This window comes from Halyomorpha halys, unplaced genomic scaffold (genome assembly GCF_000696795.3).
Source record: "Halyomorpha halys isolate HHAL.00 unplaced genomic scaffold, Hhal_1.1 Scaffold238.1, whole genome shotgun sequence".
NCBI classification, from domain to species: Eukaryota; Metazoa; Arthropoda; class Insecta; order Hemiptera; family Pentatomidae; genus Halyomorpha; species Halyomorpha halys.
The window spans coordinates 631,528-644,502 of NW_027107468.1; the positions used below are offsets into that span (position 1 = coordinate 631,528).

The 12,975-nt window shown below is 27.9% G+C and overlaps 1 protein-coding gene across 6 annotated transcripts in view; it reads left to right on the plus strand.

Annotated features, from left to right (window-relative positions):
• LOC106680004 (very long chain fatty acid elongase 7) overlaps window positions 1-12,336 on the plus strand; it is a 102,677-nt gene extending 90,341 nt beyond the window's left edge. For all 6 annotated transcript variants that reach the window (XM_014419453.3, XM_067045771.1, XM_067045770.1 and 3 more), the window contains exons 3-8: window positions 5,832-6,022; window positions 6,733-6,819; window positions 8,525-8,581; window positions 9,278-9,383; window positions 9,761-9,897; window positions 10,159-12,336. In XM_014419453.3, coding sequence (XP_014274939.1) covers window positions 5,832-6,022; window positions 6,733-6,819; window positions 8,525-8,581; window positions 9,278-9,383; window positions 9,761-9,897; window positions 10,159-10,347 — 767 coding nt within the window. In that variant the 3' untranslated portion in view covers window positions 10,348-12,336. The remainder of the gene's footprint in view (window positions 1-5,831; window positions 6,023-6,732; window positions 6,820-8,524; window positions 8,582-9,277; window positions 9,384-9,760; window positions 9,898-10,158) is intronic.
• Window positions 12,337-12,975: the final 639 nt, after the last annotated feature.

Below are 12,975 nucleotides of genomic sequence, written 5' to 3' on the forward strand. Positions count from 1 at the left end.
TCTTCGTAGAGGTAGTAGTTTTTATGATATTCACATATGAATATAAATTTGGCAAATCAAAATTTGTCCGAACAACTATAAATCATTTTATATTAGCAAATTTCATGAAAACTATTACTCCTACGAAGAAAAACATTATAAACTACTTTATAGCTCATTAAACTAGCTTTAATTTGAGTGCTAATAGACATTTGTACGTGAAATTGTTTTTGAGATATGCATTTTTCAAAAGAAATTCAATAACTACTGATCTTTCAGTACGTCCCATACAATATTTTTATGAAATGTTGCTTTTTAAAAAGCTATATCTCAAAAACTATTTAACGTAAATAACTCAATTAAGGCTCATATTTTAGCAAATTTACTCTTCTTTAAACGATGTTCTCTTAGGTTTTCTTGGTTTGTTCCTACATTTTAAGATATAGAGCTCCAAATGAAAAATTAGTTGTTTTTATCGCTTTGAAACAGCCACCATTTTTTTATTTTTCCTAGCTATACTTGGCAGATTCATCAATTTTGACTACTAATTATATATAACTTTCATTAAAAATTGAGGTGCGATAACTGTCTTTTTCTCCTCTTGGGCTCTTGTACTAAATTGTCTATGTGATCAACGGTCTAATATTATTATAGAATAGGTCCGAATAGGGCGAATAGGTCCGAATAGGGCGTATAGGTCCGACAAAATTAGGAGAATATTGGCATGAAAGTGCTGGATTACAAGTAAAACTGTATAAAAAGCTAATATATATGGTCCACAATATTCTTTTGCGTGGTAAGATTATCATTTCAGCTATTATGCTGCCTATTGGGATGCCCACGGAAGAATTTCAGGAAGCTCAGAACAAAAATTGTAGATAATGTCGACTAGGAAATAGTGAAAGCTCAGCAGGGTCACTGTAAGGATATCGTTGATATGCCTCTAGTCCGTAGAACTATATATACTTATTATTAAATTAATGAATATTATTAATAAATCAGGAACAGCTCTTATTAATAAATTAGGGACCATCCCGAAATCAAAAATTCTTGATTTTAGACAAGGTGTCATAAAAAAGATCCTAGTAAATTTTGTTTGATTACTGAATATATGTTTTTATATTTAATTGATATCCGATTTATAAAAATCAATATTTGGTTCTTTCTAAACTGCCACGGCGTTCATCCCATTACGATGGGGATTTTTGCTGAAAGCCCAAGATTTTCCAAAGCTGGCCCGATTTTTTCTATAAAAAAAAGTTATTGATAAAATTAAGCATTTTTGGCGCGTAGTTCAAAAACTTGACATGATTATTTCATGCCAACTATTCATATTTTACACAGTATATATATTTCTTTTTTTCAGATTTTGACAACTTAGGGAAGCGAATAATTTTTTGGATACAGCTATATTTCAACGTCGACTATTTCCTTAATTTTTTTTCTCAATGGACAGATCATTAATCTTGAAATATATTTAATAACGCACCCCAATGGTCCCCATACGTAATAACGTATGCTGTGCATTGGCCGCAAATGAATGTCACTTTCTCAAAATATTACAAAAAAATTAAATAAAATACCAAATGTAGATTACATTTACTTTTCTCTTATTTTTCGAAATATCCAACCACTCTCAGAGTAATTGTGCCGTTTTTTTTTGTTTTTTTTATTTCGATAAGGATGGCACTAAATTTTAAGCCCAATTAAGGTGCCGCCAAATTTAAAGCACAACAAGGGTACCTCATATTTCTTTTTTTTTAGCCCAGAAAGGGTACTATAACGAACGAAGATAATAAATAATTTATAAAAAAAAAAAACTTACAGAAAATAAACTGTGATAAAGGAGGAGCTAGAAAATGACGAAGCTTTTCTTATGCGTGTATGTTGATGGAATATTTAGAAACATTATATTTCTTTGATGCTCGTAGGTTTTTTTAAAAATTAATTATCCCGTTGATTATAAAATTTGTTTTTCGCATATTTCGAATTATTTCTTAAAATATTAAAACCCTTTTAAATGCAGAGCTTACTGTTATCGGTTTGGCATAAAAATACATTTTTATAACTAGACAGCGGATTTCTTGGCAGAAATAAAAATCGTAAATGTGCAAAATCGTGTAGTAAAAACTCAAAATGTGTATAAAACACCCAAAACCTGCAATAATTAACTTTATAGTTTAAGTTATAATGTTAATACATGGAAATATTATCTAACCTTGGTTAAATTAAATTAAACTCGCTAAATATTTTCTACATTGATACAAACATTTATAAAAAACTTAAAATTTGTGCATAATTGAAGAGCTATTAGGAATCTAATTGTATCAAATAATTTTACATTCCTATTATGGAGGCTGGAAATTGATTTTTCAGCTTCCTATTTCACTACTTCAAAACTACCTCAATTTTAGGTTTTATATAAAATATGCAAGCCACTATAAAGAAAGGAAAATATTCTCTAATCAAAATTATCCTAGAAATACTTTTTTGTAGTTTTGAAACCACTGGTTAGTGATATTTCTACAATATTTGCCGCTTGTGTTTACTTGCTATTTTTTTTAAAGGTTGAATTCGACTCTTCAAATATTAATCAATGCATTGCTTTACCAAAAAGTTGTCAATTTTAAATGAAAAGAAAGAATAAAACGTACAAATTTGTGCAGAAAAACGTTCATGCAATTTTGTCCAACATACAATCAGTGTTATTTAAATGTTTTTTTCCATGATTTGAATTACAGTGAGGTTTGTGAGAATTTGAAGTTTGGGAACAAAAGATACAAATTTAACAAAATCTGGTCTCTAATTATAACACTCTTGTACTATTGTTCAACACAAAACAAGATGAAAGATTAATTATTCAACAAAAGGCCGTTTTTTGACCTCTACACCAAGGACAAATTTTTTTAATTCGATGTTTAGATTCTACATGATACATAAAATTTAAAACTTTGGGAAGGAAGAATTATTTTGGTGTTTTTGATGGATCACGAAGGTTAATTATTAACAATAATGATAATTATATATATGTTCCTTCTTTTGTTTGTATACTGTAACTACTATAATAATGAAAAACATACATGTATTACTAATCTTAATTTGATAATAAAACAACACAACAAAAATAAAATACTCTTGCAAAATAATTAGTAAAAAACTCTCCACTAACCTTGGGTACAGGTATTAATATTTAAGATTTCTCATAATGATTAACTTGAAACCCTCAGTTGGATCTTTTCCCTTTACTTTGAAACTACAAGTTTTTTTCCTCCTTCCATTGTCAAAAAAACATCCCATCCTACTGTCTTCCCAAATTTCGTATGAAGTAAGACATATTTTGGTAATATTTCAATTACAAAGCATTTTAGAAATGATCTACTGTCTGAATTTGAATGATTTTATTTTTCTGTGAACATTTTCTTCTCACATCCTGGTTCTAATCAGTGGTTGCTATGTAGTTATAAAATATGGGTTAGGTATAATGTCACTCTCTAGCCCTGTCACAAAACTGAGGCTGAGACTTTACAGGTAATTTCCTTTTACCAATTTTTTTTTAAGTAAATCTAAATACATGGTGGTCCTCTTTCAGCATTCATTTAAGAACTGGTATATAATAAAAGTTGCATTTTAGATGGAACAAAATAATCTCTCTAACACTTTTTGTCTCAATCAAACAGTTTTTGGTTACTCCCTATTCTGTTTTTGATATAGTCACCAATATATTCTCACAAATTTTGATTTGACACAAAGGTAATGATAACACACTAGAAACAAGTTTGTTCTTCCTACTGGGTTCCAGGATGTGAAAAATGTAAGAGTATTTCTTTTAAGGTTTCTTCCTACTGCTCAAAAAAATCAAGACAAATATGACTTGATTTGTACAATCATTTGTACACACACATTTATTATTATTATTATTATTAATTCGGCTCCACAACTCGATGTCAAGTCCTGGCCTCCTGCAACAGGCCATAATAACAGCGGTTGGGACATAGGATTCTTCGTTGAATTTCGGAATCCACAACATTGTCTCGGGTTATGAGCGATACAAGATACACAAACTCGGGGACTTTTCCGAAAGTATATTCGCCGATCCTGATTTCTTCACCGAGCCTGGGGATTTTCTCTGCGACCATGTATTTAGTCTTTTCTGCATTCACTTCAAGCCCCATTTTTCTTGCTGATTCAGCCAATTTCATAAATTCATCAGAGACAGCTTGGAAAGAGCGTCCAGCAATGTCAATGTCATCAACGTAAGCAAGAAGCTGTACTGTTCTGCTGAATATTATTCCACCCACTTGAATTCCAGATTCTCTAATGACCTTTTCAAGAGCTAAAATCAAAGAGGAGGCGGTATTATATGTAATAATACATATATATATTTTTTGTGGAATTTCTTTTGTTGATTGTATATATGAAAAATAGTTAATTATGACTCAGTAGTTCTAGTCTCAATAAGAATTCTGAGGGGTCTAGGGAAATGGAGAGCCAAATATTGGATTTTTATGTATGTGGAAAATTAAAGACGCTGATTTATGGTGAGACAGTGAACAACTGACAGGATTTGGAAAATAAAATTATTTTTAAGTATGAGGAGATGAACAGGGACGATAGGGAAATAAGGAGAGCGGGAGATGTTCTCAGAAGAAGTTGAGTATGTAGAAGGGAGGGTGGAAGGCATTAAGGACTTGCTGTGAATAAAATTTGTAATTATTAATGATGAAATAAGGAAAATAGTTTATTGTATTTATTTAGATAAAAACCAAGACAATTTATTGTTAAATATGATTCTCTTTTGAGTGCTTTTTTTTTTTTTTTTAATTTTTGTTTTCTCACATCCTTAATTGACCAGTGAAGGTAGACTTGTTTTGTACCATATTAAAACTTAACAAATGAAGTTTTTTTGAGATCCAAAATATTAACAGCCAAGTCAATGAAGAGTTATAGCTGCTTTATATGCCCAAAAATCTTCAGACATATTAAACTTTAATTTTCAACAGAACGTCATGGAAGGCTTATTTTCTTTTTTGGCAGATTCAACCCATTACATTTATAGGATTTTTTCTTTACCTTTATTATCTTCTTATTTCCCTCATTTTCTGTCTTTTAGTGTGTACTATATTTTTATTTAATCGACTTTTTATTTGTTATTATTTCGGTTTTCATTAATTGTCTAATACTTTTTCTGTAATTCTTTTTTATTTATATTTTTCACTGTACATCTTATTTTTATTTTCTTTAATTTACTTTGTTCATTTGTATATAAATATTCACATATTTAAAATTATTTTTACCCATAACTTAGTTTACTTTTATTTCAGGTTATCTATTCTCCTACTGTGTTACATTATTTTAGTTGTTTGTATCTTTTTTAGCCCTGATGGAGCTGTCCAAAGTGGGGTAAAACATTGGCTTATAACAAATAGTTTATTTATTTGAGTTATTTTTGTTAATTATCATTATTTTTTAAAATTTATTTGTATTAGAAATTACGTTATGATGCGATATAATTTCATTATTTTTATTTGTAGAATTTCTATATTTTACTCTGAGGCACTAAAGCCCCAGTTTGATGTCCTATTATATTATTCTTAAGCGACATCCCCAAATAAATAAATAATATCATTATTATGAAACTTCAGATGATCCTATTAGAACGTTTTTAAATTTTATCATTATTAATATGTTTTTAATGGAATATGGATTTTAAATTTGTGAAGAAAAAAATAAATGAATTAGAAAAAGTTCAATATTTTAAATATAATTGTTATCTGTTTATTTAAATAACAATAATTTAGAGTTTTGATAAAAAACACTGAGAAATTTAACTAAAATTGTAATTATTGTTACAGATAAAATTGTAGATGATTGGTTGATGATGTCCAATGGAACCCCAATCATCCTCATTTTGGCCGCCTACCTCTACTTTATACTTTATCTGGGACCTAGATTGATGGAAGGTCGAAAACCATTTGATCTTAAATATGTAATGATAATCTACAATTTATACAATGTCGTCTTCTCGTGTTGGCTATGCTGGCAGGTACAGTGGCAGTTTTATGTATTAAATAAAAATGAATTGTTGCAGAATGATTTGCTTGATTTTAGTACTTAAATTTTTGGTAATTTAAAATTTTTATTATTTATTATTGGGTTCAGTCAGCAGTCAGCAAGCAAGAAGACTGAACCCTAAATAGTTCCAAATTAAAAAATATTTCCAACCTAAAATATTTCATTTGCGTGTACCAACATCACATTATATATTATACTAGTAAGGAGGTATTACTATGGAAGGTTAAATATAGTAACAGAGAGTAAAGTTTATACTATTTTCTTAAATTCAAAATTGGATTTGAAAAAAGTATAAGATTAAATATGAGGACCAGTAGAATGTATTATATCAGATACTGGGTGCAGAGATAGTCGAATAGTCTCATTAAAAACAATAGATCATATAGCCTATGAATAGGGCATTATTGAAGCCTTATAAAATGTGAAGTAATAATTTCCAGCTTCAATAATTTATTCAAGAGCAAATATAAAAAATATAATACATTATAAATAATACTAATAAAGGATGGTTATTAATATCTCATTTTGATTGCTTAATCATAAGGGAATTTTTTATTTCAATTTTATAGCCTGAGTAATATATTTTGATATATAAGTATTTAATTATTTATATTTACTTGTTTATAGAATTAATTTGCCAATCCAGTTCAATAACATTTTTTTATCATTATCATGTTTCAGCTTATTGGTGATGTAGAAGCCATGTCATATATATACCATCATCAGTGTACTCCGAAAAATAGGCATATTAATAATCTTGTCTATAAAGTAAGTTTGTATGTTTTTTCTTTTCTAACCATCATTCAGATAAATGATATTCTAAGATTGCTCTTTATTAATCATCTCTTTTCTCTTTTCTTGGCTTTCCTCTGTCTTATGAGAAGTGCTAAAATTGTTATTAAGTAAAAAACATTGCTACACACAACTGAAAAAACAGATAGCCAGTGGATGAGAGGCATAAATATCCTAAAAAAATATTTAAAAAAGTTTCACTGCTGTAATAAAATAAATAGGAATGATAAGTTGGGTAAAAAATATGTTTCTCTGTGCCTCAGACTAGGTGCAGGTCCTTATGATAGTGTCTGAAATGGATGTGTGATATTTTTGCTGAAGTTATTCTGTTTGAACTGAAGGCCTCCATACCTGATAAGAGCTTGTGAAATCCAGTCTGGGTGTATCTATTTTACCTATTACTAGAATTGGACAGTGGGAAAGTATTTCTTTCCCAAGGATTGTTATCTCTCAATGTAATGTTCCCAGATTATCAGTTTCAACCTGATGGGTCGGGCAGGATGTAATCCTCATCCTGAGTCTCTAGAATCCCTGCTGAGCCTTCTCTCTTGTAACTGTATACTACAGCATCTCCTTGCAGTTCGAACTAAATTGTCTTTAAATTTCCTAACATTACTCGCAATTGCAAGCAACACTGCTTTCTGCGCAGTATCTTTCCCAAGCTATTTAAAGAAAGATCCAAGTTCTTAATGCTCTTTGAAGTACCCTTCAGAGTCAAACAATTCGAGATGATAAACAGGAGAACCCTGATTTTATGAAGTTCATAAAATTTCTTCAATCCCTCACACAGGTCCTGATATTTTCCAACTTGTGAAAATTGGAACATATGATAGTGCTCTTATTTCAATAATATTTGTATATTGGTCTGTCTTTGACATAAGAAAAAGGTTAGGCTTGTTTTTATTATAATTATTGATAAAATATTAGTAGTAAAAAAAAATGCATTGATGGTAATAAGGGAAGACAGATTTTCTATAAGAAATATCAACAGTCATAGCAATTTATCTACCTTTAAGTTGAGGGCACAAGAAGACCTCAAGTCACCCCATTTTTCAGTATATATTGATAGCTTGCTTCACAGTAATGCTAAGTAAATTTCCACTAGCTTTATAATAAATGCAATTAAAGGTTCCCTCTTTTAAGAAAATAATTAAAAAGTTGTAATTTTCCTAAAAAGAGAGAACTTTTAATTGTATTTTTCCTAAAGTTAGTGGAACTGTACGTAGATATATAATTTATTATTTTATGGATACTGAGACTCGTCATTAGTTTGTGACCTTATATTGAATTTCAATTAATTAAACAGATGTTTTCATTATTCATTGGGTATCATAATTAAAAATTAAATGGCACTGATATAAATAGAAAACATATAAACATCCAAGGGCTAAACAGTGCTAATTAGATTATGATTTTGCTAATTAAATTAGACCAATATCAGGTTATGGAGAGGGCTTGTAGATGGCAATTACCTGGTTTTGACCTTAAACCTTCGGCTTCACTAATCCTTTCATTATTATTTTTTGAAAGTAAAAATATAAGATAACTAAATGAGGTTGAGAAGAAAGGAGAGTATATTTTAAAACTATAATTAAGTATATCAAAATGTTATTTACTAAAAAAAAAAAAAATTTCTATTAAAGAGAAAGAGGAAAATAAAACTAGTATTTTTTATTTTCAGATGAATTCAAGTTCCTGGTTTTATTTTGTTTCAAAAATTGTTGAATTGCTAGACACAGTAAGTAATTTGACATTAAGTAGACTTTAATAATAGTAATGCTGTTAGAGGCTTGAATAGATATTTTAATTTATGTTTTATCTAAGGCTTATTTCCCTGATGGGTTATAAACTTTAACTTTTCCTTTTTAAACCTTTGTGCTAAGGGACAGTATCAAGCACCAAGTCCAATCTGTATTAATTTATGTTTTCAATGCTTAATATTTATTTATAACTTTTTTCCCTGCTATACTGAGCTACTTCTGCCAATTTGATGATGATCAAAAGTGGTTTTTGGAACAAACCTAATCTTTAGTTTACAACTATATTTGAATTATTATTATATATTTTTATTTAATTTTTTTTTTTATTCTTTAAACTTCAGGTTTATTTTTTTTACCTTAATAAACAAACTAATGTACAGAAATGTTTGTTCCATTTGTCTAAATTGTGGATGAATCTGTTATTTACCCAGAATACCAATTTTAATTTCCCAACAGAGCTTAAATTTTCTTTTGTAGCTTATGCTATAAGAAATTAGTAATCTTCCTAAAATTTAATAAAATGTATTTATTATATCTCAATTATAATTTTCATCCATGAAGTTTTGCTGTTTAAAGATTATTGTATATTTTTTTAGACTTTACTCATGATATAAACTGTTATTTTTGAAATTATTTTGGATGATAAATAAATAATATATGTTGTTGTATTTTAGGTATTCTTTGTTCTAAGAAAAAAACAGAATCAAGTAACAGTTCTGCATGTGTATCATCATGCTAACATGGTTGCTTCTACCTGGGCATATCTAAAATATATAAGAGGTAAATATTTTATATCAAAATAGTCTTCAAGAAAACTTTATTGTAGAGAATTATGGTAAATAAAAGTATTTTATTCTAATATAATATTTCTAAATATAAATTTTCAAGGACATGTATTTTTAAAAAGAATGATTATATATTTAATAATATGATAATAAAAATAACATTCCATTACTATTTTACCATATTTTAATAAGTTTGTTTAATTAATAAAATGTGATAAAGAAGTCTTGTTGCCTAAAAAATTAAATCAGATTAATTTTATAGGACTCCCGAAAAAATATATAACAGATTTTTATAATTTCTAACTGAATAATCTGTATGTATGTATCTCTTCAAATTGGTTCAGTCTTAAGTTATCAAGCTTGTTTTTTCAGGTGAACAAGGTTTGTTGATAGGCTTCGTAAATAGCTTTGTTCATATTGTTATGTATTCCTACTATTTATTAGCTGCATTTGGACCTCGTGTACAAAAGTATTTATGGTGGAAAAAGTACATCACAAAGCTCCAGCTGGTAAGTATTAATCATTTAAAAAATAAAAATAGATTATGGCATTATTAAATGCAAAATATTAAATAAATTTATTTCATTAAATAATTTTTTAGATTTTTTGTCTTTGAATATATACAGGAACATTTCTTGATTTAATTTAGTTTAAATAACTGTATTAAAGATCTAGTGAACTGAATCGGTTATTTTACATTATTTCTATTTTTAAAGTTATTTATTTTATTTTGATGGCATTGTTGAATTAGCTGTATATATTTGTTTCAGGCCCAGTTTATTTTTGTGTTAAGCTACTGCGCCTATTTGCTCATAAAGAACTGTCAATTCCCAAAAGGTTTGACTTACTACGCTGTTTTCCAAGCTACTGTGTTTCTTATTCTCTTTATGAACTTCTACAGGAAGGCTTACTTACAGAAAAAATTAAATAAAGAGATAGTTAAAAACAAGTCTTCTTAAATATGAACTTTCAAAGCAAATTTTGACTTTGTACAGAATGTACTTATAATGTAAATATTGGTTAAAGTGTTGCTAATGGTGGTTTTCTTTTGGAAACCTGCACTAAATTGTATTTCTTATAAATACATACTTAGTTAAATATTTCCATGTAAATATAATATAGCAATTATACTTTGTTCTGTAGCACTATTAATATATGTTGTATTCATATATTTTATAAGAAGTCAGAGAACTGAGATTCAGGTTATATTGTGAGGAAATCAATAAGACATGATAATGATAGAAGAATCTTAAAAATTTTGTTAATCTAATTAATTTTTTTTTATATTTTGGAAAATAGTATGAAATAATGGCTTACTTTATTTATTATATGGTTGTAAGTAAATAAAATCACATTTACACGAGCTATCTTCAAATAATCAATAAGAAAAGAATGGTGAGTATACTAAGAATGTAATTAAATTGAAGCTTTGAGTGGATTGAGGTGTTACATGCCATTTTACGAAAAATAGTTTTCATTTGAAGAAAATTTTAAATACTCCTTTATACCACCTTGTTTATTGCACCATTTCTTATTTTTATAAACCTTAACCTGGAGCTGGTTGTGTTCTACCGTGAGACACAGTTGGTCGCACATGAGCATTTCACTTACACACCAATTTTCAGCAATTTTTTCATAATTAAAGTCACATTAATGTTTTATTTTCTATTTTATACAAGTTTAAATAGGAATGTATCTAATAAGAAGATAATTAATGGTTTATAAGAACCAAAAAATTGTATTTGCTGAACGAGAACGAACAAATAAGTGTTATACATAAGTCCAAGAATTGTGAGTAAAATATTATCACTTATTACAAATAAAAAAATTAATATTATGATTAAAGAAGTAAAGATTACTACGTCAGAAAGTAGTAAAAATCATGTTTCTTTAACACACTATGAGGAATATTCTCACACCCCTTGATTTAGTACACAACCTTTTATTAGTACTAGAAAGGTCAATATTCTTATCCAGAAAATAAATTCCCTCTTTTATTGATCAGCAAAACACAAATATAAAAATCCCAATAAAAAATAACAAAATGAAAAAAAAAATTAGAATTTTTTCTACAAGCTTGAGTGAATTGCTCGCTGCTCCACCCACTGTGTCAAATTACGACTAGTTTTCATATGTTTAACTTTGAATTCTACAATCAATAAATTTACATTAAATTCAATTTTTCTCAGATTCATATGTTTGTAACATAACACCTTCATCCAATCAAGTTTTCAATCGTTTGTTGAACAGCTAAGAGTTGGTTAATTAATGAAACCAAATAATTTAATTATATAGGCTAGGTATGATTAAAATGTGATGAAAAAGATTGTAATGAATGTGGCCTAAGCCCGCAAATCGTAAAAAATAGATAAGACCAGTTTAACAACCATTTAAAATTGTTTAGAGTAGATTAAAATTGAGAGAAACAAGAGGTAAAACTATAGATTTAAGTTTTTTGATGCACTTTACTTTGGTGTATTGAAATTTTTTATTTCAATAAAATTTCTTTCTGGTTTTGGTATTGATGGAAATAGACTTGTATTCAGTAATGTTAAAAACAATAATGTTTAAAATTTTCTATAGAATGAAGCATAAGTTTATTCATTGTGTACAAACTACTCTTTTTCTCAAAAATAAGATAATTTTCATTTAATTATTTCATTCATTTCAACTGGCTCAAATGTGAAGAATATTTATGTAATTAAATATGTGATTACAGCTATACAGCTGTCTTCCTGTGATTTAATGTACATATTATATCTAAAATCGTTGTTTTTGTTGTTGGAGGCAGCTGTTCTGTAATACTTACATCACAATATTTAATAGTTTTGACAATAAAATAAATTTCTGAGTTTGATTATGAAATGAATTGTTTTTACAAACACTAAATCTGTTTGAAAATTATACAATTTTTTTTTTTTACTTTTCAATAAAAATTTCCAGTTGTAGCTATTGTAGTTTTTATTAATCAATTCCCTATAATTATACCAAATGGAGTCTTTATGTTGAAATTAAATTTTTAGTTACAGGTTTAAAATCTACTTAAGAAGAAAACATAAGTTAGTATTATTATTTTAAATTACTTCGCCTTTTGTTTTTATGGAAAAACAACAGCATAAAATATAGGATTTTGTAGGAGCTAATGCCCCAGAGTAAGAATATGAAAATTCATTTTGGGGTCACTGTAAAATAAATATTGACTAACCCAGGGGTGAATCTATCACACAACGTTCTGAACCAAACACTCTGGAACTTTCATCACAACATTCATTTATCATGTTCTTCTAATTTATAGTTTACTTTGTCAAGTATATAATATTAAGTTACAATGTTTAATCTGAATTTTAAAATAATTAAAAATGCCTCAAATAATTTGATAAAATTGGAAATGATGATACTGTTAGTTTACAAGAAAATTTTCGTTCCCTTTCCTCCTCGTCATCTCAAGTTATTGATTTAGTTAAAGGGATGCTTTAAAAAAAAAAAAAAAAAAGGCCTAGTTATGGAACTGTCTGTCATCTTATGTATATTATAGTCATAATCAATAGAGATTGCAGGGTAGATTTGTTATTTACACCAATTTCCAA